The 23,846-nt window shown below is 43.8% G+C and overlaps 1 protein-coding gene across 3 annotated transcripts in view; it reads left to right on the top strand.

Annotated features, from left to right (window-relative positions):
- HNF1B (HNF1 homeobox B) overlaps nt 1–5,962 on the top strand; it is a 62,138-nt gene extending 56,176 nt beyond the window's left edge. For all 3 annotated transcript variants that reach the window (XM_005298839.4, XM_005298838.4, XM_024099708.3), the window contains exon 9: nt 3,269–5,962. In XM_005298839.4, coding sequence (XP_005298896.1) covers nt 3,269–3,289 — 21 coding nt within the window. In that variant the 3' untranslated portion in view covers nt 3,290–5,962. The remainder of the gene's footprint in view (nt 1–3,268) is intronic.
- Nucleotides 5,963–23,846: the final 17,884 nt, after the last annotated feature.

The following is a 23,846-nucleotide window of genomic DNA, read 5'->3' as shown; positions in this document are numbered from 1 at the left end:
CCTGACTCTTTGGCTCTGTTTAAGAGCTGAGCGCTACGGGCTTTGGGCAGCCCCCATGCCTCCAGACCTTGCGCCGCCAAAGCCCGGGAGGAGAAGTGCCCGGCCGGGGGCGCAGGGTCCGGAGGCATAGGGGCTGCCCGAAGCCCAAGCGCTACCGGCTTCACGGTTTGCTGGGCAGCCTCCAGACCCTGTGCCCCCGACTGGGCGCTTCCCCTCCCGGGCTCCAGCTGCGCTGGGGAAGCGCCGGCTGGGGGCGCAGGATCTGGGGGCTGCCCGGCAAACCGTGAAGCCGGTAGCGCTCGGGCAGCCCTTTTCGCGTGGCTGGGAGTGGGAGGGAGGAGGGGGCGGGGTTGGGGCGGGGAAGAGGTGAAGTTGGGGCGGGGCTGGGGGTGGGAAATGGGCGGGGTCAGGGCCCCATGGAGGGTCCTCTTTTTTTATTTGTTAAATATGGTAACCCTATCATACATGTCATTTCACAGTGCTCCTTTTGACCCCCATTCTCACACTGGTTGCTAACTGGAGTTTTGCTCTGAGTGTTCAGAAGGATATGAGCACCGATGTTGAAAACACAATGCTAGTGGTTCCCATGGTAAAGTTCTGTGCCAAGCCACATGCAAGTAGACACACTCACCTTAAATGCACAAGGCCCAGAGCTAAAATAGCTTCGTATCCATCCACAGCTGAATGTGTAAGACAGCATGGCCACCTTACTCATTGCACATACACAGCAATGAGAATTAGTCAGAACCTTCATCTCCAAAACTTACATCTCCTTGGGTTGAGGCCTGTTGCCAGAGCAGTCAGTAGAAGGAACCTTATGCACTTGAGCAGATTGACTATCCCAGCCAATAGTGGAGAGTGGCGCATACAAGCAGTGGCTTAAATAGGTCGAAGTAGGAGGAGGAGCCTACCATTTTCCTGGTAGCCGCTGTTGTGGTGTGTGGTGAAGAGCATTATAATATCTTATGAGGATGGGCAAGAGGAAGAGAATGGGTGCAAAAGAAGAAACGTATCTGGAAGAGTTCAGTCTGTGTGTGGAGCAGGGCTAGAAGGAGGGCATGCCCCAGATGGTCTCCACTCCCATTCCTAAATAGGTAAATGCCACTGTTTTAGACTTGATCAGGATGGAAAAATCTGTATTGATTGACAGACCAATAAAAATGGGAGGCCAGGGTGCTCCTTTCTCAGGAAAGTTTGAAATGCCCAATGCAAATTCCTGTATTTATAAGATTTTAAGACATTTTGAAGGAGAGATTTCATGTGAAGCCTATCCGTGATTTATCTTCCCTCTCCTAGCCTCTCACAGGATCCTTCCAGCTGAGCAAAAGTGGATGGGGCTTATCTATGTAGCTTGGTGGTAGGCTTTGCCCTTTGAGCTATACTGTGGACCTCCCTCTCCTGCGGTATGGACCAGTTGCAGGGCTCTATCCCCATCCTGCTGGGAAACAGGAAGAGGAACACCGCTAGTGTCTCTTGCTCAACAGTGCAGAATGCTATGTTAAGCGGTTAAGCCACCCCTTTGGGCTGGGCTCGCCAGCTTCAGCTCTGAGCACCACACTGCTGATCTCTTATCAGATGTTTATGTTTAGACTTGGAAGGGGTAAATAACTCCTAGTTCCTCTGACAACACTTAAGGCTGAGCCACCATTTTATTGCATTAGCAAACATCTGATAGCTCTGAGGCCCATCCCTAATGACATGTCCTAGAGGCCTCCTGGCGGCTCCTTATCTCCCTGTTATGATGTTTCACTGAATCTACAAGGTCATCCCAGGCTTCCTCATTCTCCACCCAAAATCTGAAAATTAAAGAACTGAGTAGGCGAGATGGGAGGGGGTGGAGAGTGAAGGATCATGGAACCTCCTGGTGGGAAATAATTGACCAATGCTTCCAAAACCAGAGACACCAAGGGCTCAGCTCTGTCCCTCCTGCCCTTGTTCAAGTGGTTCAGTGTATGCTCTCACCTCTCTCCCTCCTTCGGAGCTTCTCTTGAAATGCAGCATGCGCCTTGTCAGGAGTGGGGCTGGGGAGGTGAGACAGGAAGAGAGAGGATGAACCGAGCAGACGAGAAAAGAAATGGCAGAGGGGCATGTTGTACACCGTGTCTTCTCTCTAGTCAGTGCTGGTGAGACAAACCAGAGACAGCAGTCCTCCGTGTAGCTGCCACACAGCAGAAGCAGCAGCAAGGCAAGCATCTCCTATGCTGCCCAGTGGTCAATATGCCTCAACTCTGATCTGGAGGGACCACCTCTAGGTGCAAGAAGTGAGTCCCATTACCCATTTTCTGCTGAGAGTGCTGGTAAGACAGCACCAGTTGCAGGGATCATGTGAAGTGGACACCTGCCCAGCAAGTTAGGAGCCTAAATACTGGTGTGGATCTGGGATTGAGATCCTCAACTCATTTTACATAGGTCACAAGAAAGCCATCAGAGGGTCATAACTCCTGGCCTGTATGTAACATGAGCTGCCCCCAAGCAACTTTTAACTCGTGTGACTGCATTTACTCAGCAGATCTCCATACGCTTGGCTAATCTTGGCAGCATTGCAAAGGCAAATGAACTGGTCTTGGAACAATTTCTCCCATAGGCTGGGCACACACAGGCCCTTTTTTGCAACATCTGGCGTGAAAACTATTTTCCCACTGTGTTCCCCATTGCAACTCTTGAGACCTTGGGCATGATCCAACACCCACTGACTTCAGTGGGAGTTGGATTAGGCCCCGATGAGTGTCCTTAACTATCAAGTCAGCTGGCAGGATTGGCCCCAGTGTACCGGTTGCATAAAAATCTTCTAAGAGCTACAGGCCCAATCTGCAACCTTGGAGTATTTTCCCCTTGAATTCATTGAGGCTAATGGGAATTGGTATAAACGGGACTGACCTCTATGATCCAGATCCTTTAGGTGACTAACTCGCATTCATTTCAAGGGGAGTTAGGTCCCTGAATACTTTTGAGGAACTTAGCCTGGGTCAATAAACGGACCTACTGGGATGTGTAGAATACGAGCAGAACTCCGTGGAGCTGAGGCTGCTTGGCACATTGGAGCCTTTGTGCAGGACAGAATGTTCTGCTCCCATAATATTATGGAAGGAAAGGCAGCGTACGAATTACTGTCTGTATCACACTGAACGTTTTATGAACACCTGAATGGTCCTGAAAGCTCAATCCCGAGTGTCATAAAATCATCCAGGTCCAGTGACTCCACCTCTGCACATTGCCACATTTTTTTGTACGCTCTCTAACTCACGCATCCTGTTTCTTTCCCTCCCAGTGTCCCCTGCAAGCCTGGTGATGTTCCACACCTCACTTATTCTGCACCTAGCAACGGGAACTTATTTTCCACAACATCACGCCGGTAACCAACGAAGTCCGAGGGGTGTTGCCATAGTGAAGCTCAGACAGCTTGTCTCGTGCCATAATGAGACGCCCATTAACCTGAAAAAGAGCTAGCGCTTCAAGACTTAATAGCCACCCTTCTGTGACGTGACAGGACCGAAGTGCTTACTCCCAGAGACTGTGCTTTTCCATTTCCTTCACGCAGTATTTCCAAGAGATGTCTTGAGGATTTTAAGTATTTGCCTTTGAGAGGGCATTGGCTCTCATGAGAAAATTAAGAACAAAATGTACTGATGGCAGAAGAGGAAGACGAAGATCAAACGTATTTAAGTTATATTCCTTCACCAAACAGACTGATGAGACTTGGAGCTGTTACTTGGAGTTTGGAAGAAGGAATCGCATGTGCTGTTGAACTGAGCCAATTAAACTGTAAATATGATAAACTTCTCTCCTCTCCGATCCTTCCATCTCCAGCTATAAATAGAGAGTTATATTAAAGAAGTAAATTTTGTCCAATGGATGTAAACTACTGTAATTAAGTGCAATTTCCCCACCTGTATATATTGCCAACATTTTTCTTATTTCTCTTTTTGTAAAGGTCAGAACTGAAGGTTTTTCTTTATTTTTCTTTCTTTAAATGAACAAAATCATGAGGAAACACCTGGGCCTAGTCAATGATGATAGTCAACCAGTGTTTGCGAGAACAGACATAAGCTCATCCTTTGTACAGCTGCTACTAAAGGCTGACAAATTGTGGTTTGGTCAATAGTCCAGACAAATATGAACCCAAATTTAGTGAAGGACCAGGAATGAAATACATAACCCAATGGCTGGCTACCCAGTGACCATGAAATGCACCATCCATCTGGTGGCTACTGACAATATGCAGAGCTCAAAAATTTATGATATTCCCTGACATGTAGGCATTTTGAGTGAAAATGTTTAGGGGCAAGGGAAGAGGGAATTAAAACATGTGGACTGCTTTGGGAGTTCTCAGCTTACAGGTGTGGGTAGTTTTCATGGAAGCCTGTAGCATTTGCTGCTATGTACCTGAATGGGCTGGTAACCACACTTTTTAGTGGGAACTTTCTACACGTCCAAAGGGGTTTGGAAAAATCCTGATCTTCTTTGGAGCAGGGGGGGAAAGTGAGAAGTGAAATCCCAATATCACCTCAGGAAGTGGGAAGGGATTTGGTGTCTAATATCACCTGGTCTCCTGCTCAGTAAAAACTGTTAATATAAGCCAGTTATCTTACATTGTACCTAACTGTAGGGCAAGCGTTACTAACTTTCCCTTTCCAATTAACAAGCCAAGGGCATAGTTCTGATGCCACTTCCTAGCCTGTTGCTGGCTTTCCCTCCTCTGCAACTGGATAAAATATCTGTAGTGCCAGGAGTGTGAGTGTTTCATGCTGACAGCCAGATACGTTGCCATTAAGGGCCTCATTGTCATACCATGACTCAGACTGAGTAGTGTCTTGCTCACCAAGTAATGCCTTTGAATTCAGTAGGACTACGCGTAGTGAGAGGTACTACTTAGTCCAATATGGATAAAGGTATCACAATCTGGCCCTAAACCAGAAATGTACATGCTGGAAAATGACCATAAAGGGGCTGTGATGGCTTTGAGGGCATATCTCCATTGCCTCCCATTGATGCACTGGCAGATGCTGAATTGGCCTGTTCTTTACTCATTGGCTGTAGAGGTATTTGAGAAAGAAAGTTCCTGGAAAAGGATAGAATTATTAAGCAAAAGGCCTATTTGGGAGGGGTGCGTGGCTAACAATTTTTCCTCTCTTCCCATTCCAAATTCATTTCAACAGAAGACTGGGGTCTAATCCTGCTTCTTTGAAATCAATAACAAAACTTTCCTTAACATCGGCGGGACTAGAATTAAGGCCTTTGGCAAGGAGACCAGATGATCTACTAGTAGCCAGCAGGGGAGTGCACAAATAACAAATTCTTCTGGGTCCTCCTCACTCCAAGTTTGGGGATACTGGAACTTTTCTCCATCCTGCTAACCACTCTAGAACGTAAATCGGACAACTAGCATCTCCCCAGCTTGTAACTACTATAGGAAAAAAGGGATACTGGGCCAGACCCTCAGCTGATTATAAATCGGCGTAGTTCTATTGAAGTCAATAGAGTTACACTGATTTACACTAGCTAAGGATCTGGTGTAAAATTTTCAAAAGTGCTTAAATCCCATTTTCAAAGGGACTTCGGAACCTGCATCTTGTTTACTTGAGGTGAGCCTTAGGCTCCTAAATGCCTAAGTCACTTGAAAATGGGACAGGCGCCTGAATCACTTAGACACTTCTGAAATTTTTTTTAGCTAGTGCCTTAATTTCAGATTCCATGAGCAATTAAAAAGGGTAAACCTCATTAGAGTCTTCCTGTGAACAGAATGATCAATACTAAATATAAAAGCAGCAGATTCTCTTTTTGGGGCAGGGACCATCTTTTACTTTTGTATTTGTACAATGCCTAGCACAATGGGGTCCCAATCCTCATTGGGATTAGTAGGAATTATTGGACGACAAGTAATAAATCATTATGAACTGGAAAGCAATCTTTGGAATGAAATTTATTTTGATGTATACTATAATTAAATACCATTTCTTCTGGCTCCCTGTTGGTGTGTGATGTATATCTGAGGCCCAGGTAATATTGCATTAATATCCTCATCCCTTCATTGACAAAAACAAGATGAATTTAAATGTTTGCAAAGTAATTCTTGAGTAGACATGTCATAAGCACAAGGGTGAGTGCTTGTAACCGCCATAGTTGTACTGCAGATGTTGATTCAACAGGCTGTGTGGAAAGCAGAATGAGTCTTTTCATCAAAGAATAAAGCTAAATGTTTCCCTCGCTCTTGAAACATTAATCTCGATTTCCAATTGGCGAGATTTAATAAGTCAAATATTTCATATTAATATCACAGAATTAATCTGAAAAAGAAATAGGCTCCAGAAGTAACATTTTATTCAGGATTGCCAACAACCCAAAGTTTGGGGGTGTTTATATCTGGGATTTGGATTCACTCCATAATAAAGACAGGGGCCATTTACAAAGACCAGTTCAGAATTCAAAATTGGAGCACCCTTGTATGACGTTTTGGGGCCATATCTCTAGTGGATTGAACCAGGAGCTGGAAGTTAGAGAACTAAAGTTCTAATACTGGCTATGGCACTAACTGTGTTGACATTATTCTACCAAGGCTTGTACCTCAACCATCACCGACTGTGGTGCGTAACTATCTTAATTAAGTAATTCACTTAGGATGTAACTTTCGAAAGGGTAGACAAAGAGCTCCCATCAACTGGGGGATGCTCAGCGCTTTTGAAAATCAGGAGAATCTCTCTGTGACTCATTTACCCTACCTATAAAATGGGGGTAAAGGACACTTAGCTTTGTAAAATTCTTTGAGGCCTTTGATTGCAAATTGCTATATAGGTATAGAGTATTGTTGTCTTATTAAATCCTGTTCTTTGTCAAATGAACAATTAGAAGACTACTGAAGCATCGAAAAGAGGCGCTTCAGGCCCAGATCCTCAAAGATGTATTTAGGCTCCTAATTTCCACTGAAATCAATAGGCATTATGGGCCTAACCAACTTTGCGGATCTGGGCTTCAGTGTTTTGGGTTAATCTGCATCAGTATCTTAGTTTGGGCACGTATCTGAAATTTGTCTGTCTGAACCTGTTCAAGAAAATCAGGCTCTGTATTCTGGGGCAATGGCTTTCTTGGGAGATTTCTGGTGTCCCTTGGTTCTGGCTAGAGCAGAAACACCTATATAAGGAAAACTTCTCTTATGAAATGTCTGTATTTCGGCATCCTCTCCAGCCAGTAGTTGGAAGCATAAAGCTGATCGAAATTAACAAGCATGAAAACTATGAGAGTCTGAATGAAAATGATCAAATAGTTCTTTGATTGATTGATAAAGCTTTCAGGAAAAGATTCAGCTCATTTTAAGTACATCTGTTTGCAGTTCCCTTGGTACCAATGCCTCTCCCTTTAGCTGAACTGAATTCGACAATGAATTTTTGACATAAGAACATAAGAACGGCCGTACTGGGTCAGAACAAAGGTCCATCTAGCCCAGTATCCTGTCTACCGACAGTGACCAATGCCAGGTGCCCCAGAGGGAGTGAACCTAACAGGTAATGATCAAGTGATCTCTCTCCTGCCATTCATCTCCACCCTGTGACAAACAGAGGCTAGGGACACCATTCCTTACCCAATTCCTTCCTTATGCTCTGTACTGCTGATGAAACAGTCTGAACTTTACTCGTAAATATTAGCAATTTCACAATGTATTTGGGCTTAGCTGCAGCTAATTTCATACAACTCACAAAAGACCAGGTTCAGATCCTGCTATTAATGCTGACTAGTATCTTACTCCATGTGTCCCCACTGAAGTTTACAGGACAGATCCTGAGGGAGTGTAAATCAACGTGGTTCCACTGAAGTCAGTGGAGTTATGCCAGTTTAAACCAGCTGAAGCTATGGCTTAATGGTACTCCACATGGAGTAAGATACTACCCAGCATTAGTAGTATGAGAATCTGGCCCTAAATAACTTGCTATATCTTATCTGATGTTTTGGGCAGAATGCTACTTTTTGTCTTAACGTGCCATGTGGTCTCACTTCTGAACCATCTTTAAAACAATCATAGAATGATGATTTAAAAAAAAATGAATTTTGTTTTTCAAATACTCTGTTATTTGAAGTGCCCATTTCCTACTTCTTTCCCCAAATGAAAGCCATACCCTAGAGAAAGGGGAAGAACAGAGGGCAAATGAGAATCTCTGTGACAGATGCCTGGCAAGATGGCGATTACTAGATGTGAGGACCTCAGAAACATAATAAATACTACCAGGCAGGTCAGAAAGTGAAAGAACACAAGGGTGAGAAGATGTGGGTGGAAAATGCAGTCAATCCAGGGAATCATTTATATCAGAGCCAAACATTCACCCGACACTCTGGAAAGGGGAAAACCAGGATGGTGGCTGAAAATTCAAAGGACTCAACATTTATTGGGGGCAACAGTAAGCAATGCCATAAAGATATAGGCCGTGCTCCTGCATGCAGGCAGACCTTGGCACCGTGCAGAGCCCCACTAAAATCAACGGGGCACTGTGTGTGTGCAAGAATGAACTTGGGCGCAGCCATTGGCAGGATCAAAGCCTTCTGAGATTGATGTAGCAGAAGTGGTAAGGCCAGAAGTGGTAAAAGATAGAAAACCTGAGTCTGAGTGGCTGTGCGTCAGCGAGTCTAGGAAACATCAGCGAGACGGAGGCCTCAGCTCCGTCAGGAGTCTCATCTTGCTAGAAAGACAAAGCATTACGCAGCCTTTGGGACTCTCCTCCCAGGCTTGTCTGTTGCTCCTGTAAGCTCCTCTGGGCAAGAACTGTCTCTTGTGTGTTTTTACAGCATCTAGCAGTAGCGCCCTGGTCTTGACTGAGGCCTGAGGTTCTGTTGTAATACAAATACGAACCAGCGATGGAATTTCATGAAAGATTATTTTCTTCCTGGCATATATTTATGAAGGATGCAACTATAATAGTTCTGACTTAATTAGATTGTTAATATGGTGAACGCTATTGTTAAGAGTAATAATTAAAACATTTCCCATTTTCATGAAATACAGTGATTCAAACAGGCTTCTCCACCCTAGAACTGTTCATTGGCCAATCTAATATCTCCTTTTATAAAGTCATTCTGTATAATATACCGTCACTTGCAGCCCACACAGTCTGTGGTTGCATGGGGGGGACAGGGGTTGGGTAAAAGGCCTGAGCCAAAGATCATGAAGTGAAGGGGAGTCTTTCCATTGACTTCAGTGGGGGTGTTGGATCAGACCCTAGGCTTCATGTGCGTAAGTGCTCTCCTGAATCGGAGCTTAAGTGAGACTGAATTCTGCTCTATCACAAGAGATTCACTGAGCTCATTCATGCAGCTGGTTTAGATCATACTGGGTCTGCAACTACTTAATGAGCAAATATGAGGATTCTCAGGCTGCATCTACAGGAATGAGATGGTACTTTTTCAGGATAACTAGAGCTATATGTACCACATCTCAAAAGGCTACCAGCCATCCAGACTACCTTACAGGCACTGAACTCATCTATGATCTACAAAATTTACACAGGTGCAACTCATCACAGAATGTGGGCCATTCTTTCTAATGTAACCATTTTATTAATTATTCCTAAATAAGTGTAGGTGAGGGCAGCGGAAGGAGAACAAACCTAAAATACACAAGCTACTACAGTACCAAAATGAATAACGCAAAAGCAATCCATGCCACTTTTGGGTCACTGTTTAGCGTGTTCAGGATGAAATGCAATCTGTTTGCTTTAGAAAATTGAGCGTGAACTGAAAGGGATTTTTTTTTGTCTTATGTCCAAAAAATAAAAAAAATGGAAAACAGTGTTATCTTACATTTTAGAAATACCCCTGTATTTACTGCTACTAATAAAACCAGTATTTTTAAAGACGTGTATAGCTCTACTATACATTTTTATCACACAACTGTGTTAATGGGTATGTACTAGCTAGCACAACGGGGCCCCAATCTCAGGTGAGACCTCCAGGTGTTCTCATAACACAAGGTAATATTCATGTAAATGTGCCATCAAATTTTTAAGAGAGATGCAGTTTTCATAATCTTCAAGGACCCTCTTATCTGACTTCCTCTCCTGGTGGTGTTTAGGTTTTTGTGTGTGTTAGTGATGGAATTGTTATGAAGAGAAGAGTAACAAATGCTGGTTGCATGACAAAGTTCATTTATGACCAATAGAATTTTACAAGGCAAGATAATTATTTTACAGTTCAAAACTTTAACAAGGGAATTCCTTGTGAATGACGATCCATATACTGCTGGAAGATGAATTTTTATAGATCACTTCTTTATATTAGTAACAACCCGTATTCTGACTTGTTACGAAACAAAGGGCCACCACTTTACATTTGGGATTACTGCCACCTCTAAGAATAATAAAGCAAGTCATTAGCAACTGACTTTTCCATGACACCCAGTGGGGCAATAATGCCATTATTACATGACAATAGATGGTTAGTTGCACAGCAGGTCAAAAGACCCATAATTATGTTCTAATCCGTCTTTACAGTGAGTATGTAGAGTAAGAAAAGAAACCCTAAGAATTCTTATGATAATCAACCAAATAAAAGTCATAACAACACCCCAGAGTCTGCTCTAACTCACGCTGGGGAGTGGGCAGTACTCTGAACCACCTGAGAATATGGGGCCTAAAAAGGTGGCTTAAAGTCACCTTCCCCTCCCCCAAATCATTCCATCCTGTCCCAAATGAAGAAATGGGAGAATGGGTCTCAATGACACACAGTAGCACCAGCCCTATGTATTCAAAGATTGTGAATCAGGCCCCCAAAACGAGATGGTTTTAAAAATAATGAGATTTAAAAAAATAACAAATGTTCTGTTCTTATGTCTTGTGGTTCTTGAGCCTTTAGGAGTCTAAAACCCTAAGCTTTTTCTCTGCAACAAAGAGGGCTAGAAACATCTTTCCGACCCTACCCCCAGTGAGAGCTGAAATTCTCATGTAATCACGTGACCCCCGAAAGCTGGGGCTTTACAGAAAAGACCAAATACCACGAACTCTATGATCAGATCATGAGAGTTGCCACCCTGGGCTTGATGTGGTCCTTTGGAATCAAGAGAAAGCACCACCAAATTCCAAACACCAGATTCCCTGCTGCAGCAGTGAGATGCACAGCTCTTCCAGGGACACACTGAAGTTCATGGGAGGTTTATGGGCATTGATACTGAAGGATCTGGCTACATTTAATTATTGTTTTAAAAACAGAACCATGTAGGAATAAAGTACAAAGGGCAAATTCTCTCTCTTTCTTCCATTTTGCCCTCAAATGGATACCAATTACCATACAAAAGTAGCTTTGTGGTCCACTTCTGGGCTCTGGCCAGCACAGTAGTGTCCACAGAACATCTACCCAGCTGTGTATGTATTATTCCTGCTTGGAGAATGAATAATTAGGGCAAGGGAGGGTGTTTTGTGGCTGGGGCGGGGGGAGAATGTGGGAATCAAAGGATCCAAGTTAAACATGTGGAATATGCCTACTCCCTCCCAAAGCCTGTCCCTCTACTGCACATCAGCAGCTCAACAGATGTAGGATCCATGCAATGTCTACTCCACAGCAACTGCGGTACGTAGGTGGGGGCTTAACAATTGCCCCTCCTACAGTTTCCTTCCCAGCTGTTGTATTTTGAATGCATGTGTATAACCAGAAAACAGAATTGGGGCCCAAAATGGCCTCGTTACACAAACTCTTATTCTATCAGTGCCTGTCTGGCCTGGCACCGTCAGCATGAGTTTATAGAGGCAATATTGAGAGAAAAGCTGACAGCCAGATCCACTGAGGAAGCTGGAACTCAGAACTGGGTCTGGAACTTTGAAGCTTAGACGCCAGCCCTGTCTGTGTTACTGCAACTGCTGGCAACACAATGTGACAGGTTGCCAGCAGATTTTGCTGTGCAACACCCACCTTTGTAAATGTCCAGATTTATTTCCAGCAGAAAACAATAAGAGTTTACTCCATGAGAGGAGCAGGGCTGCACTAACAAAAGAGGCTCTAACATGCAACAGTGTTGGAGGCAGTTTGCACATATTTCACAGAGGGGAACCTCAGGCATGGAGTGGAGAAGTGACTTGCCCAGTGTCACACAGCCAGTCAGTGGCAGAACTGGAACCCTGGAGTCCTGCGTTCCACCCAGCACTACACTAACCTCTAGTATCAATCTCCATGGCCGCCTCCTGCAAAGCGGCATGAGCCGAGAGAACTTGCTCAGCAGAAAATGCTGCTCCAACCCTTCCACAATGGCCTGATAACAAACTGGTTTCTGTTGCACATGTTTTGTTTGCTTTCTCCTGATCAGATGGCGCTCGGGACTGAACCATTCCCATCGGCTCTGAGGCAGCGTGCGGCAAAGAGCTTCTCCAAAGTTTGGTGTGAGCCTTTGTAGCTGCAAGTCTGACAAGAGGGGCGGGAGGCGGCATGACCTCTCTGTTACCCCCCAGAAGAAAGTGAGGCAAGGCTGACACCTGTTCAGACAAGTAAATCCCATTTACCAATTGTCTTGTATTTGCTCTGAAGGAGCACTGGCGATACTGCAGGCTAAGCTGGGTCAAAATCAGGTTACCACCTCCTTTGGCACCACCTGCATTAGAGCAGTGATAGTGTGGCTCTGTTTTGGGATTTTATCTGAGAGCAGCTACACGGGGGTTCCCCCCGTCTTTCAGCGAGTGAATAATAATTAGCATTTAGAACACTTATAATCCTTTGATCTTGTTTTATAACTAGGGAAACTGAGGCACAGAGCGGTGACATGACTTGCCTGAAGTGGCACAGCAGGTGGGCCAAAGAATTCTAGTCTCTTGACTCCCACTCTGGTGCCCTGTGCAGGAGCTTGTTGCGGAGTTTCAGCCATTCCCTATTGCTTGTTGGAACACCTCTGTCTGTGACCCACAGATCTTCTCTCCTCTGTGGGTGGCCCCACAGAAAGACGGTACAATTGCAGTGAACTCATCTTCTGTCACCGTATCACTGTATCATTTCAGACCAGCCCATCAATGCTGTAAAGACGAGGGGGACGGGTCCTGAACTAGTGCAAATCCGCATCATGCACTAATGAGTCTGGTACTGGGCTGAACTCTGGCACTGACGGCGCTCTGCTGCTTCACACCAGCTGAGGACCTGACCCAACCAGATTTGGATTTGAAGCAACAGTCGAGAGGTGAAAGGATCCATAACCCACGGCCAATCCCTGAACCACCTCGTCCCTTTAGATTTTCACCCCAATTTAATTGTCCATTTTTTGTCCTCAGAGTTTCTTTGGGCACTTTCTTCGCAAAAATTGCAGCAATCCTCTCTGAGTTCTCAAGCAGACGCCGAAGGCAAGAAGGTATAATGCCAGCTTATGTTCTGCTCTAACCATTAGGGATCTAGCTTTCAACTGATAGCTCATCTATATTTAGCTATTTCAACAACTCCAAAAATGTTTGGCACAGATGTAAAATTAATAGTCCAGTTAAACAACAGCAAACTACTTTGGAACACGTAATTTTTCAAATCTTGTTCTACCAGTTCAGCTGGTTAGCCAAGAACTAAAGGCCCAATCCTTCTGCCATACTGAAGTCAATGGAGAATGTTGACATTTCAGTAACAGCAGGATTGGACCTTGTGGTAATATAGGGCTCCTCACTATGCATAAAGAAATACAGCGAGTTCCTTTCCATCTTGCTCCCAGAATGCTTTGCAGAAAAGAAGCCTCATGCGTCACTTGCAAACACTTTCTAGCACATGATTTTAGGCAAGCCCTTCTGTCAGCATTGTTAATATGTGGTATCAGAGATACTTTATTATGAGATGGGTCAAAAGGGAAAGCATTGTTACTCCTCTGTGGATAGCAAATATGCTCCGCTCTTTGAAGTCTTTGAGAAGATTTGCTTAGAGTTTGACTGGTACACAGAAAGGAATTCAGAAATTGATTACATTTGTAGGCCCGTATGTTAGTACACATTGTTAGCTCCCATCTATCTGTATTGTGTTTGTGTCTCAAGATCAGATATGCGGAGACGGTAGAAGTCTTTACATTAGGCTGATGGTGTCGCTTTTGAACCTTTGCATTGTTTGTATATACTGTGCTCTGTGATTTATCTCATGCATTGACCAGACAGAGGTCTTTGCAATAGTGTGGCATTCTCAAAAACCTTGAGCCGTGGCAGGACATGAATGAAAAAATGTTTGTCATCATAATAACAGTAATGAATTGAGAATAATATCCTAATATCTTACTTTTATATAGCACCATATTCATACCTAAGAATCTCAAAGTGCTCTACAGATGAATGAATACAGAATACTTCATCCACCAGTGAAATGTAGCCACCTCTGGGGAGAAATGTGGCAATCATTTGAAAACACACAGCTATTTAGGGTTTGATTTAAATTGAAAATAAAAGGGGAATTCAGATAGAAAAAGTTAATTGGAAGAGCTGAAATATAGCCAGGAAACCAGGCTTACCACCCTTCCTCTCCCTAAAAGACTATTGCGTGACTGCAAGTGATCAGGAATGAGGTTTTATATCGAACCCAGCAGCACGGAGCCCTCACCACCAGCTAAACTGTCTTGGTTTAGTACAGACGTAGAGGGTAGAGTGTCACCTATGGACTAAAGAAAAGCACTTCCTGTAGAACCTAGTAATGAAAGAGGTGCTGAGGCTCAAGTAATTAGTTGCGGGGTCTCAAGCAATTTTTTTACATTCATAACTGATGTGCCAAGCCCAGAGGTGCCGGGGCTATGAATTACCAAGCCCAGAGGTGCCTGGGCTATGAACTGCCAACCCCAGAGGTGCCAGGGCTATGAATTACCAAGCCCAGAGGTGCCGGGGCTATGAACTGCCAGGCCCAGAGGTGCCAGGGCTCTGAACTGCCAAGCCCAGAGGTGCCGGGGCTATGAATTGCCAAGCCCAGAGGTGCCGAGGCTCTGAACTGCCAACCCCAGACGTGCCGGGGTTATGAACTGCCAAGCCCAGAGGTGCCAGGGCTATGAACTGCCAGGCCCAGAGGAGCTGGGGCTATGAACTGCCAACCCCAGAGGTGTCGAGGCTATGAACTGCCAAGCCCAGAGGTGCCAGGGCTCTGAACTGCCAGGCCCAGAGGTGTTGAGGCTATGAACTGCCAGGCCCAGAGGTGTCGAGGCTCTGAACTGCCAAGCCCAGAGGTGTTGGGGCTCTGAACTGCCAGGCCCAGAGGTGCCAGGGCTATGAATTGCCAAGCCCAGAGGTGCCAGGGCTCAGTGCTGGCAAATCCTGGCCCTGGACCCAGCGATTGTTAATAACTGGAGATCTCCATCCCATCCATGTGCAATATGACAGGATCGCAGCACACACGTTATATGGCTGTAGAATACATCCAATTGTACTAAATGGCATATGATGTTTTTCCTGGCGGAGGCTCCCTTTGAATTCCCCCAGGGCTGGCTGTCAGCACAAACAAAGCAAGATGCCGCAGGGAGCCCTGCTCCAAGGGACCCCAAGATTCCATGCTAATTCTGCAACTCAGGGCTTGTCAACCTCCCTCTCTGAAGGCATAACTAAAGTAGCAGACGACTCAAAGCTCCTTCCAGGAACTTCGAGCCCCACAAATTTTAAGACTGGCTCTGGATCCCCCTCCCTAGGGCTTCAGTAAGCCTTGACCCCCTCCTCCCCCATCACCTACTAGTCAACATTTGAAATACTTCTTGTCAGCCTCCCCCCAATAATTAAAAGCATAGCTGAATATATTGTTTGCTTCTATAGTTACAGTCTCTGGTGCAATCGTGTCTCCTTCCCAACCACTGTTAAAGTTGCTGTATTGTGTAGCTAATCACTGTGGAGTCCTGCTGGGTAAACCTTGTAAACCTTTCCTTGCTGGTGCTCTCTGTTTGCTCAGCAAAGACTCCTTGATTTACTCCCATGCAGCCACTTAAGATCCCTTGCTTACCTTCTCACCAGTGAACCATAGGAGATCTCCAACACAGATTAGACAGACAAGACAACTCTCTGTCTGCTTTAGGAGACAAACGAAAGACGCTTCTTGAATTGAAACTGGTTTAAAAATCAACGTTTGACAACATGAAGTGAAGCACCTTTCCTTTACCTCACCTGAACGAGACGCACAAGAGAAGTCGATGGGAGAGCGTCTCCCATCAACACAGCGTAATGTGGACCCTGTGGTAAGTAGATCTAAGTACGTCAACTTCAGCTACATTATTCACTTAACTGAAGTTGTGTAACTTAGATCAATCTCCCCCCGTAGTGTAGACAAGGCCTAAGATTTTACATATGGTCTGAGGACCTGATTCAGCAAAACACCCTTATGCAGCAAAGCACTTAATCAGGACCAAAGTGAGATCTTCAGAGGCCATTGGAATTAGGGTTGGAAGAACTCTGTAGTCGTTTGAATCCCCATTACTAAATATTATTGTTATAATTACTAATTATTTGTATTACCATAGCACTTAGGTGCCCTGGTCATGGACTAGGAATAATTTGAGGTTTCATTTGATCTTTTTTAAAATTTTAATTAGTTTTTCACCATTAATTTAAACTTTTACTTTTCAAGGAAAATTTCATATTTAAAAAACAAACCAATTAGTCCTAATAAAGATATGGCCAAACTCAAGAACTTGGCTCCAAATCCAGGCTGAGATCTGAATTTACAGCTTGAACCCATCTCTGTATTAGCATACCAGATCCAAAGATGCGGAAGTTTAGCAAAATCAACATCTGAAATTCAAACACAACGGTTTGGAAGTGTCGGGAACTGAGGTTTTGATTCTGCCCATTCACAGAATTATGACTGCAGTAGAAAGGTATAACAAAAAGAGTGGATGCACAAACAGGTAGAAATATTCTTATGGAGAGATTATGAGAAGCAACTTTAAAAAACAAAGACTGAAAAAAACAATGTAATAGCAGTTTGATGGAGAAATGATGGAGGGAAGGAGATAAAGTGCAGAGTGTCTCTAAATTGTCATCTTGATACCATGGTAATGGATAATTTAGATATGCCCAGAATAGATGGAAATTTGGTTGTGAATCCAGATCCTGAGTTCGGATTGAGGTGTTGGTTCAGGCCCACCGCTAATTTCTAATGAAATGGAAGCCTGTGCTATGCAAACAGTAAAGGTCCTTGTCTGAAACAAAGTCTTGACCCGCTTCTGGGAAGAACAAGGAAACAATTTTTTTAAAGAAACATGCAGCGGCCCAGAATTCATGTTTATCCAGATCCCCACCAAACGTGAACCTCAAAAGTTTCGCATTCTGCCACATACCTATAAAATTTTATTTTCAGGTGCTTTTAAATTTGGCAAAATTAGTTCTCCCTTCCTTAATTGAGATGTTCCAAAAATTGATCCTTTTAAAAACTGAACCCCAAATACCCAACTGTTCCTCTTTTCAAGTAATAACAGGGATCATTTGTCTTCTTCAACTGAACAGAGACCAGCTAGCACATACTGTCTCCCGCTTATGAAGAATGCATTTGCCTTAGAAAGAAGGCAACGTCCTTAAAAACATTTCAAGGGCTTCTTGAATAGGGGATCAAAGGTCCCACATGGCTGGAAGCTGTTTTTTCTGAGCAACATGTGGATTAAAAAGAAAAGTAAAAGTTCTTCTGCAGTGATGGGGATTACAACACCCTTGGGAAGGATAGGAACGTGGGGTCAAGAAGTTGTGACCAGGTTAGCAACACAGGGAACAGAAGAAGAAGACAAAAGCACAGAAAGTGGAAATGGACAGATGAATGCAGAAGCATGTTTCCTTGCTGAAAGAGAATAGGTACTACATCAATTCATACTGAGAGCTAAAGGCCTGAGCGCCTGTTAATGGATCGGGTGACACAGCGGGGATCAGAGGTCACGAGTGCACTCAGATAGGCTAATTGGCTGTTATGTGCATATTAGCAATAATAATTTAGTATGATGCTAAGGGGGAAACTGATCATTCAGAGGTTTACTTACAAAAATAGTAATATTACTCACATCATGTAACAGCTAAAACGGTGTAAATAATAATACTTTGAGCTTATCCAGAACCTTTCATCTGAGGATCCCAAAGTGCTTTACAAAAATATTGTCCCCATTGTATAGATGATGAAGTAGAATTAAGATCCTTTATTTGTCCTTTTAATCCTATCTATATTTCTATAGTTAGCTTCTACATATGAGAATATAGGGCCTGACCCAAAGCCCATCGAAGTCAGTGAACCACTTCCCATTGACTTGGTGGGCTTTGGATCAAGCACATGGATATCAATTATCGACCAAATGATGTCCCCAGTTAAGCAAGGTATGGAAGTATATGCCTGACATTCTGCATGTGCTTAGATTTGAATGAATAGGATTATACATGTGATTAAAGTTAGGCACATGCTTAAGCCATCTGTTGAAAAAGGGCCTTTACTAGGAGTGGCCTGAGACCTCACACTTAACAGCCAGAGCAGAATGTAAAAGTTGGCTGTCAACCAAATCCAGCAGTAGGGGTTACTCTGCAAACCCTCTGGGGTAGAAGCTGCTAGCGAGGGTGGCATTTCAAGGTAGGGGCTCTGTGCCAAGAAACATGGTCCGCACATTTTTTGGTGTACATCCTCTGAATTAGAGATGGCCCTATGCACAGCCCCTCTTGACTGTGATTCCTGTTCCTGACCGGACTGATTTGTGCAGGGAGTTATGCCTGGACTGCTGGCAGCTAGAACACAGGTGCGTATGTGTGCAGCTTTACACGTGCCCCCCTTTGGGGATTGTTTTACATAGTCCCAGAGTCTGTCAATGTACTGTGTATTTTGTTAGTACAGCTTCTAACTTTTATTCTAATTACGGAGGTTGTACTTTTTTCATAAGGAAAACAAATAAAGATAAAATCATAACGTTTTGGGGTCAAATGCAAATCCTGTTTTAGTCCGCAGAAGTTTTGTGATTGATTTCAGTCCATGCATGATTAGTATCAGCATTAGAACAGGCATTCGTCTTATTATAGTCTTTTGTTTTACTCATATACCAGACCTTCAGGGGACCTGAAGTTAGCAAGTGTAAAGGCAAATGCAAGGGGTTAAGACATCTTAAAGTTTAATACACTGCCATTCTCAGTCAAATCCTGTTATTTCCAGTGGATTTTTATTTTCCTCCCCACTAGCTGAGGTGGTGATTAATCCTAATTCCAGAGGTCTAAGAAAGGCTGTTGTTATTTACATTCTTCTTCATGAATTTCACCATACTGTACGCCTCAGTAAGGACTCTGAAATTGATGTCCCGTGCTGGCATGTGTCCTCTCTTTGCCTTTGTGTGGTTGGAGTAATAAACTCCCCTACAGTCTTCAGTCTTAAGGAATGTGCTTTGCTTCCCCCCCTCCCACTCCAGTTTGGATCAATGGTAGTGAACAAAGAACATTTTCTTTTGTCTTGTTGTAAAGTTTCTCCAGTGCATACCTGAGAGGTGGCCTCCTCTTCTCATGTGCACATGGAAAGGGTTCGCAGCACGTTGCTAAACGCAAACTGGAATTCCATAGGAAAAGGAGAGAATCAATTCTGGCCTTTTAAAATCTATCAAAGGCAAAATCCAGATCTTCTTGATGTCAATGGGGGGTTTGAGTTGTGTTCAGTCGAAGCAGGATTTGGGCCTGAGGGCTCCTCTAGTAACACAGGATTTCCCATATTGTATCATAACATTATCTGTTGTTTCTGTTTCATTAGTTGCTCAACTGATCTGTAAGGCCACTACTCTCTCCCTTTTCAAAGGCCTTGCCTATATTTGGGATTAGCACTGATTCAGCCATTGGGGACCAGCTAATGGTGTAGCTGCACCAGTGAAAACCTAAAGTATGGACAAGAAGTTATGAATTGCACTGGCTGAGATTACCCCAGTTTCAAACATCAATTACTGGCCACTGATTGTTGAATCCCATGTGCAGACAATGTTGAATCTCCCCTTAACACCCGCCTCTCCCGCAATTCCAGTAATACTTTGAGGGGCAGAGGGGATGAGCTGGCACTTACCTTATGGGGAGGAGGAGGAGAATTGCATCTATTTGACTGTATATCTCCCACTTTTATCCTTCTCTCACCCTTCATATATTACTTGTCTTCTTAGGGCCTGATTTTCATTTACATTACGGCCTCTTCACCCCACCAGAAAAGCATAAAGTGGCCTTAGTATAAATGAGAAGCAGGTCCTTAGATTGTAAGTTCTTTGGGGCAGGGACCACGTCCTCGCCTGTGTTTGTACAGTGTCCAGCACGCTGCGGCCTGATCCTGATTAAGGCCTTTGGGTGCTACCATAGTATAAATGTTAAATAATAATAATAACTAATGCCTGAGGCTTCAGAAGCTAACAAATCAGCCTTGTAATGCATTTGGCCAATTGTGCAGTGCGTTGCATAGGGGAACACACCCCACAAGCAGGGCCGGATTAACGCAGGGGCTTTAGAGGCTGCAGCCCTGGGCTAAGGGGGGGCCCGGTGCAGCAGGGCTCAAGCAGGCTGCCTGCATGCCGTGGCCCCGCACTGCTTCCGGAAGCAGCCGGCTGCTGGCACGTCTCTGCGGCCCCCGGCGGGGGGAGGAAGCTCCCTGCGCTGCCCCTGCCCCAAGCACTGTCCCTGCAGCTCCCATTGGCTGGGAACACGCTGTCCCCAGCGTGGGGCCACGGCAGGCGGGCAGGCTGCCTGCCTGAGCCCTGCTGTGCCGCTGGGCGGGAGCTGCCTTTCATAAGCGCCTCCTGGCTGGAGCCTACACCTCACACCCCCTCCTGCACCCCAACCCCCTGCCCCAGGTCAGAATCCCCTCCTGCACCAAACTCCCTCCCAGAGCCCGCACCCCTCACCCTCTCCTGCACCCCAACATTGCTCCAGCCTGGAGCCCCCTCCTGCACCCAAAATCCCTCCCAGAAGGGAACTAATATAACAGCTGTTCTAAGGTAAGAAGTAGGCTATTTTGAATTAATTTAACTATATTCTATATGTTTTAAGACTGAAATGTAACCACAGAATGGCTTCATATTAATTAAAAGGCAAGTTTAGTATAGCGTTAATAGCCTCGATGCCATCATTGTGATCATTTTGTTTTAAATTAGGAAAAAGACTTGTATACGGGGGCCCCACAAAATCTAAGAGCCCCGGGCCCACAGGAGAGTTAATCCGGCCCTGCCCACAAGTGATCAGTTTATGTTCTGAAGCATGAGATTTAATTATCCCTTGTTTTCAGTGCAATAATTGTTCTTAAGGTGCAAAAGCTGAATACATTTCACAAATCTAAATTTGGGTTTTACCACTTGTAGGTTGGTTCGCTCTTTCCACTTTATTCAACTTAGATAAGGAACTATGGAAGTAGCTTGGTCAGTTTCACTTCCTGGATCTCAGTGCTTGTACAGGGATGTGATAAACTTATACTAGACTTGTCTCGTTTTTTTTAATTTCATAAATATTTTCTGATCTTATTGGGCCAAATCCTATTGTCCCACTCACTCTGACCAAACTTCCATTGACTTCAATGGGAGTTTTGTGTGCACTACCAATGTAAAATTAATCCCTGAGTAAGGAAGGCTTTGGGCAATACTGCCTAACACAATCTCAGGAAATATTTTTGCAGGCAGTATTGTAATGCCATTACCTTCCGAGACAATCAGTATTTGTATGATATATACAATTAAAATACTTTGCACTTATAAAATACTGTGCATTTGAGGATCTCAAAGCACTAAAATACACTAATGAAAAGCCTCTAAAGAGTCCTCTGAGATAAGTAAATTCGATACATATAAGGGAAACGGAGGCATGGAGTGGCTAAGTGATTTGCCCATGGTCACACACTAAGACAGTTGCAGAGTTTCAACTAGGTATAGATTCCAAAACTCCTGACTGCCAGGCTACTGCTATAACGACTACACAATGCTCCCACATTAGTATTTAGCACTACTTGTTTGTGTTACAAAAGGGCCTGCAAACCAATTGATGAAGAGATCATTTCCCATTTCCTCACTCTTGACTCCACTGACAGGATCTCTTGGGTAAGTGATGGATGTTTGTAGTGTATTTGAGATGATTTATAGTTCTTTGTTACACAAATTCTTCAGCATTCTTCCCCATACCCTCCCAACCAGCCATTAGTCATTACATCTTAATGAAGATTAGGCAAGTGAACTCTGGTTAATGACCCTAATGATATTGTTCGGAGTTTCTCTCTTCTGAACTGTCTTTGTTTACTGTGGAAAAAAATGAATTAGTGCTGCAATACAAATGAAGAGCACAAGCAAAATTGTTTTGCACATTGTATGAAGTCCCTGGGACGGCACAAATACTTCCACTTGCATGCTGGAAAGTCAAAAGGTTGGTGGGAAAAGAGTGCCATAAATCAGACAGATATGGACTGTAGGGAGGATTGAATTGATGTAATTTTTCATCTCAAAGCTTGTAATTAAAACAGTGAACATTACAGAAGAAAAGTAACTTAAATATTCCAGTTGCCTGTATTGCCTAGATTTCTCAGATGTTGGCAATATAAACAATTGGCCCGTGAGAATTTTATTGCAGAAAATAACTTTGGGGATGTTGATATTAAAATGTTGCTTAATTGGAATGTTGTTTGTTTTACCATCAAGAACACTAGGACAAAAACTGTATCATTTGATCTGCTATAAAGTTTTAGCAGATGTAACTTTAATGTTAAGGTTCTGAAGTTTGTTATAATGAATAAATGCATGAATTAAATTAAATGTTGATCTTTATCTATGGAAAGTACTTTGATGGGCCTGCACAGCTCTGCTTCAAATGGCCTATTTGTACTCTGTACTGGCCTCTAACATTTTCTTGTTTAAGCATGGTACCAGATGAGATGTATGAGACTGAATCCAATATAGCTGTACTTACAGTAGTAAGCACTAAATAATGTACATAAGCACGTGCTTAACTTTAACTTCAGAGTCACTTAACGTTAATACGTGTTTAAGCACTTTGCTGTACTAGGGCCTAAACTCAAAAGGAAATCTCTATAGGATGACCCTTAAATAGAGGACTGATCCAAATCCCTTTGTAATCACTTTGGAATCTTTCAATGACTTCAATGGGTTTTGGATCAGGCCAGCAGATGAGATGCTAGGAGAGATGACACAGACAACACAAACAAGGCAACATAGTAATAAATTCTCAGTCCACCCTGTGGGAAAGTATCTGAAACTTTTTTCAGAGTAACAGCCGTGTTAGTCTGTATCCGCAAAAAGAAGAACAGGAGTACTTGTGGCACCTTAGAGACTAACAAATTTATTAGAGCATAAGCTTTCGTGGACTACAGCCCACTTCTTCGGATGCATTCTTCTTTCGAAGAAGTGGGCTGTAGTCCACGAAAGCTTATGCTCTAATAAATTTGTTAGTCTCTAAGGTGCCACAAGTACTCCTGTTCTTCTTTTATCTGAAACTTTGTAACTCAGTTTTACATTTCTAAGTCTACATCTACAGTTGGAGTTGAGAGTGTGATTCCCAACTCAAAGTGATACACTCACGATAACTCTCATCAAACTAGTGCATTAGACCTAGTGTAGCTGCAGCAGCATGAGAGGTGGGATGGGCTAGCCACCCCAACTTTGTGCCTAGGGTCTCAGATAGATACATACTCTGGGCAGGTAGCCTCTCCCACAGCTCACGCTGCTGCAGTTACAGTCTAATTTTTGCACACTAGCTCCATGTGCAAATATATCTTCTTGAGTTGGGAATCAACCGCTTAGCTCAAACTGTCAACATACCCTATAATGCAGAGTGTTCCTTCCCAGTAGAGCTGACGATCCAAACTTCCTTGTAAAGTGATTGATAGGAGAGGGGTTGGCCTATCAGTTCTTTGCAACCAGCTAATTATACTGTAAATCAGGAAGATGCTGACATGTGTGAACAAAAAGTTGTTACAGGCGCTTTTGTCCTTCTATTTAAATG

The sequence above is a fragment of the Chrysemys picta genome, chromosome 19 (assembly GCF_011386835.1).
Source record: "Chrysemys picta bellii isolate R12L10 chromosome 19, ASM1138683v2, whole genome shotgun sequence".
Lineage (NCBI taxonomy): Eukaryota > Metazoa > Chordata > Testudines > Emydidae > Chrysemys > Chrysemys picta.
This window is presented reverse-complemented; position numbering and strand designations above follow the sequence as displayed.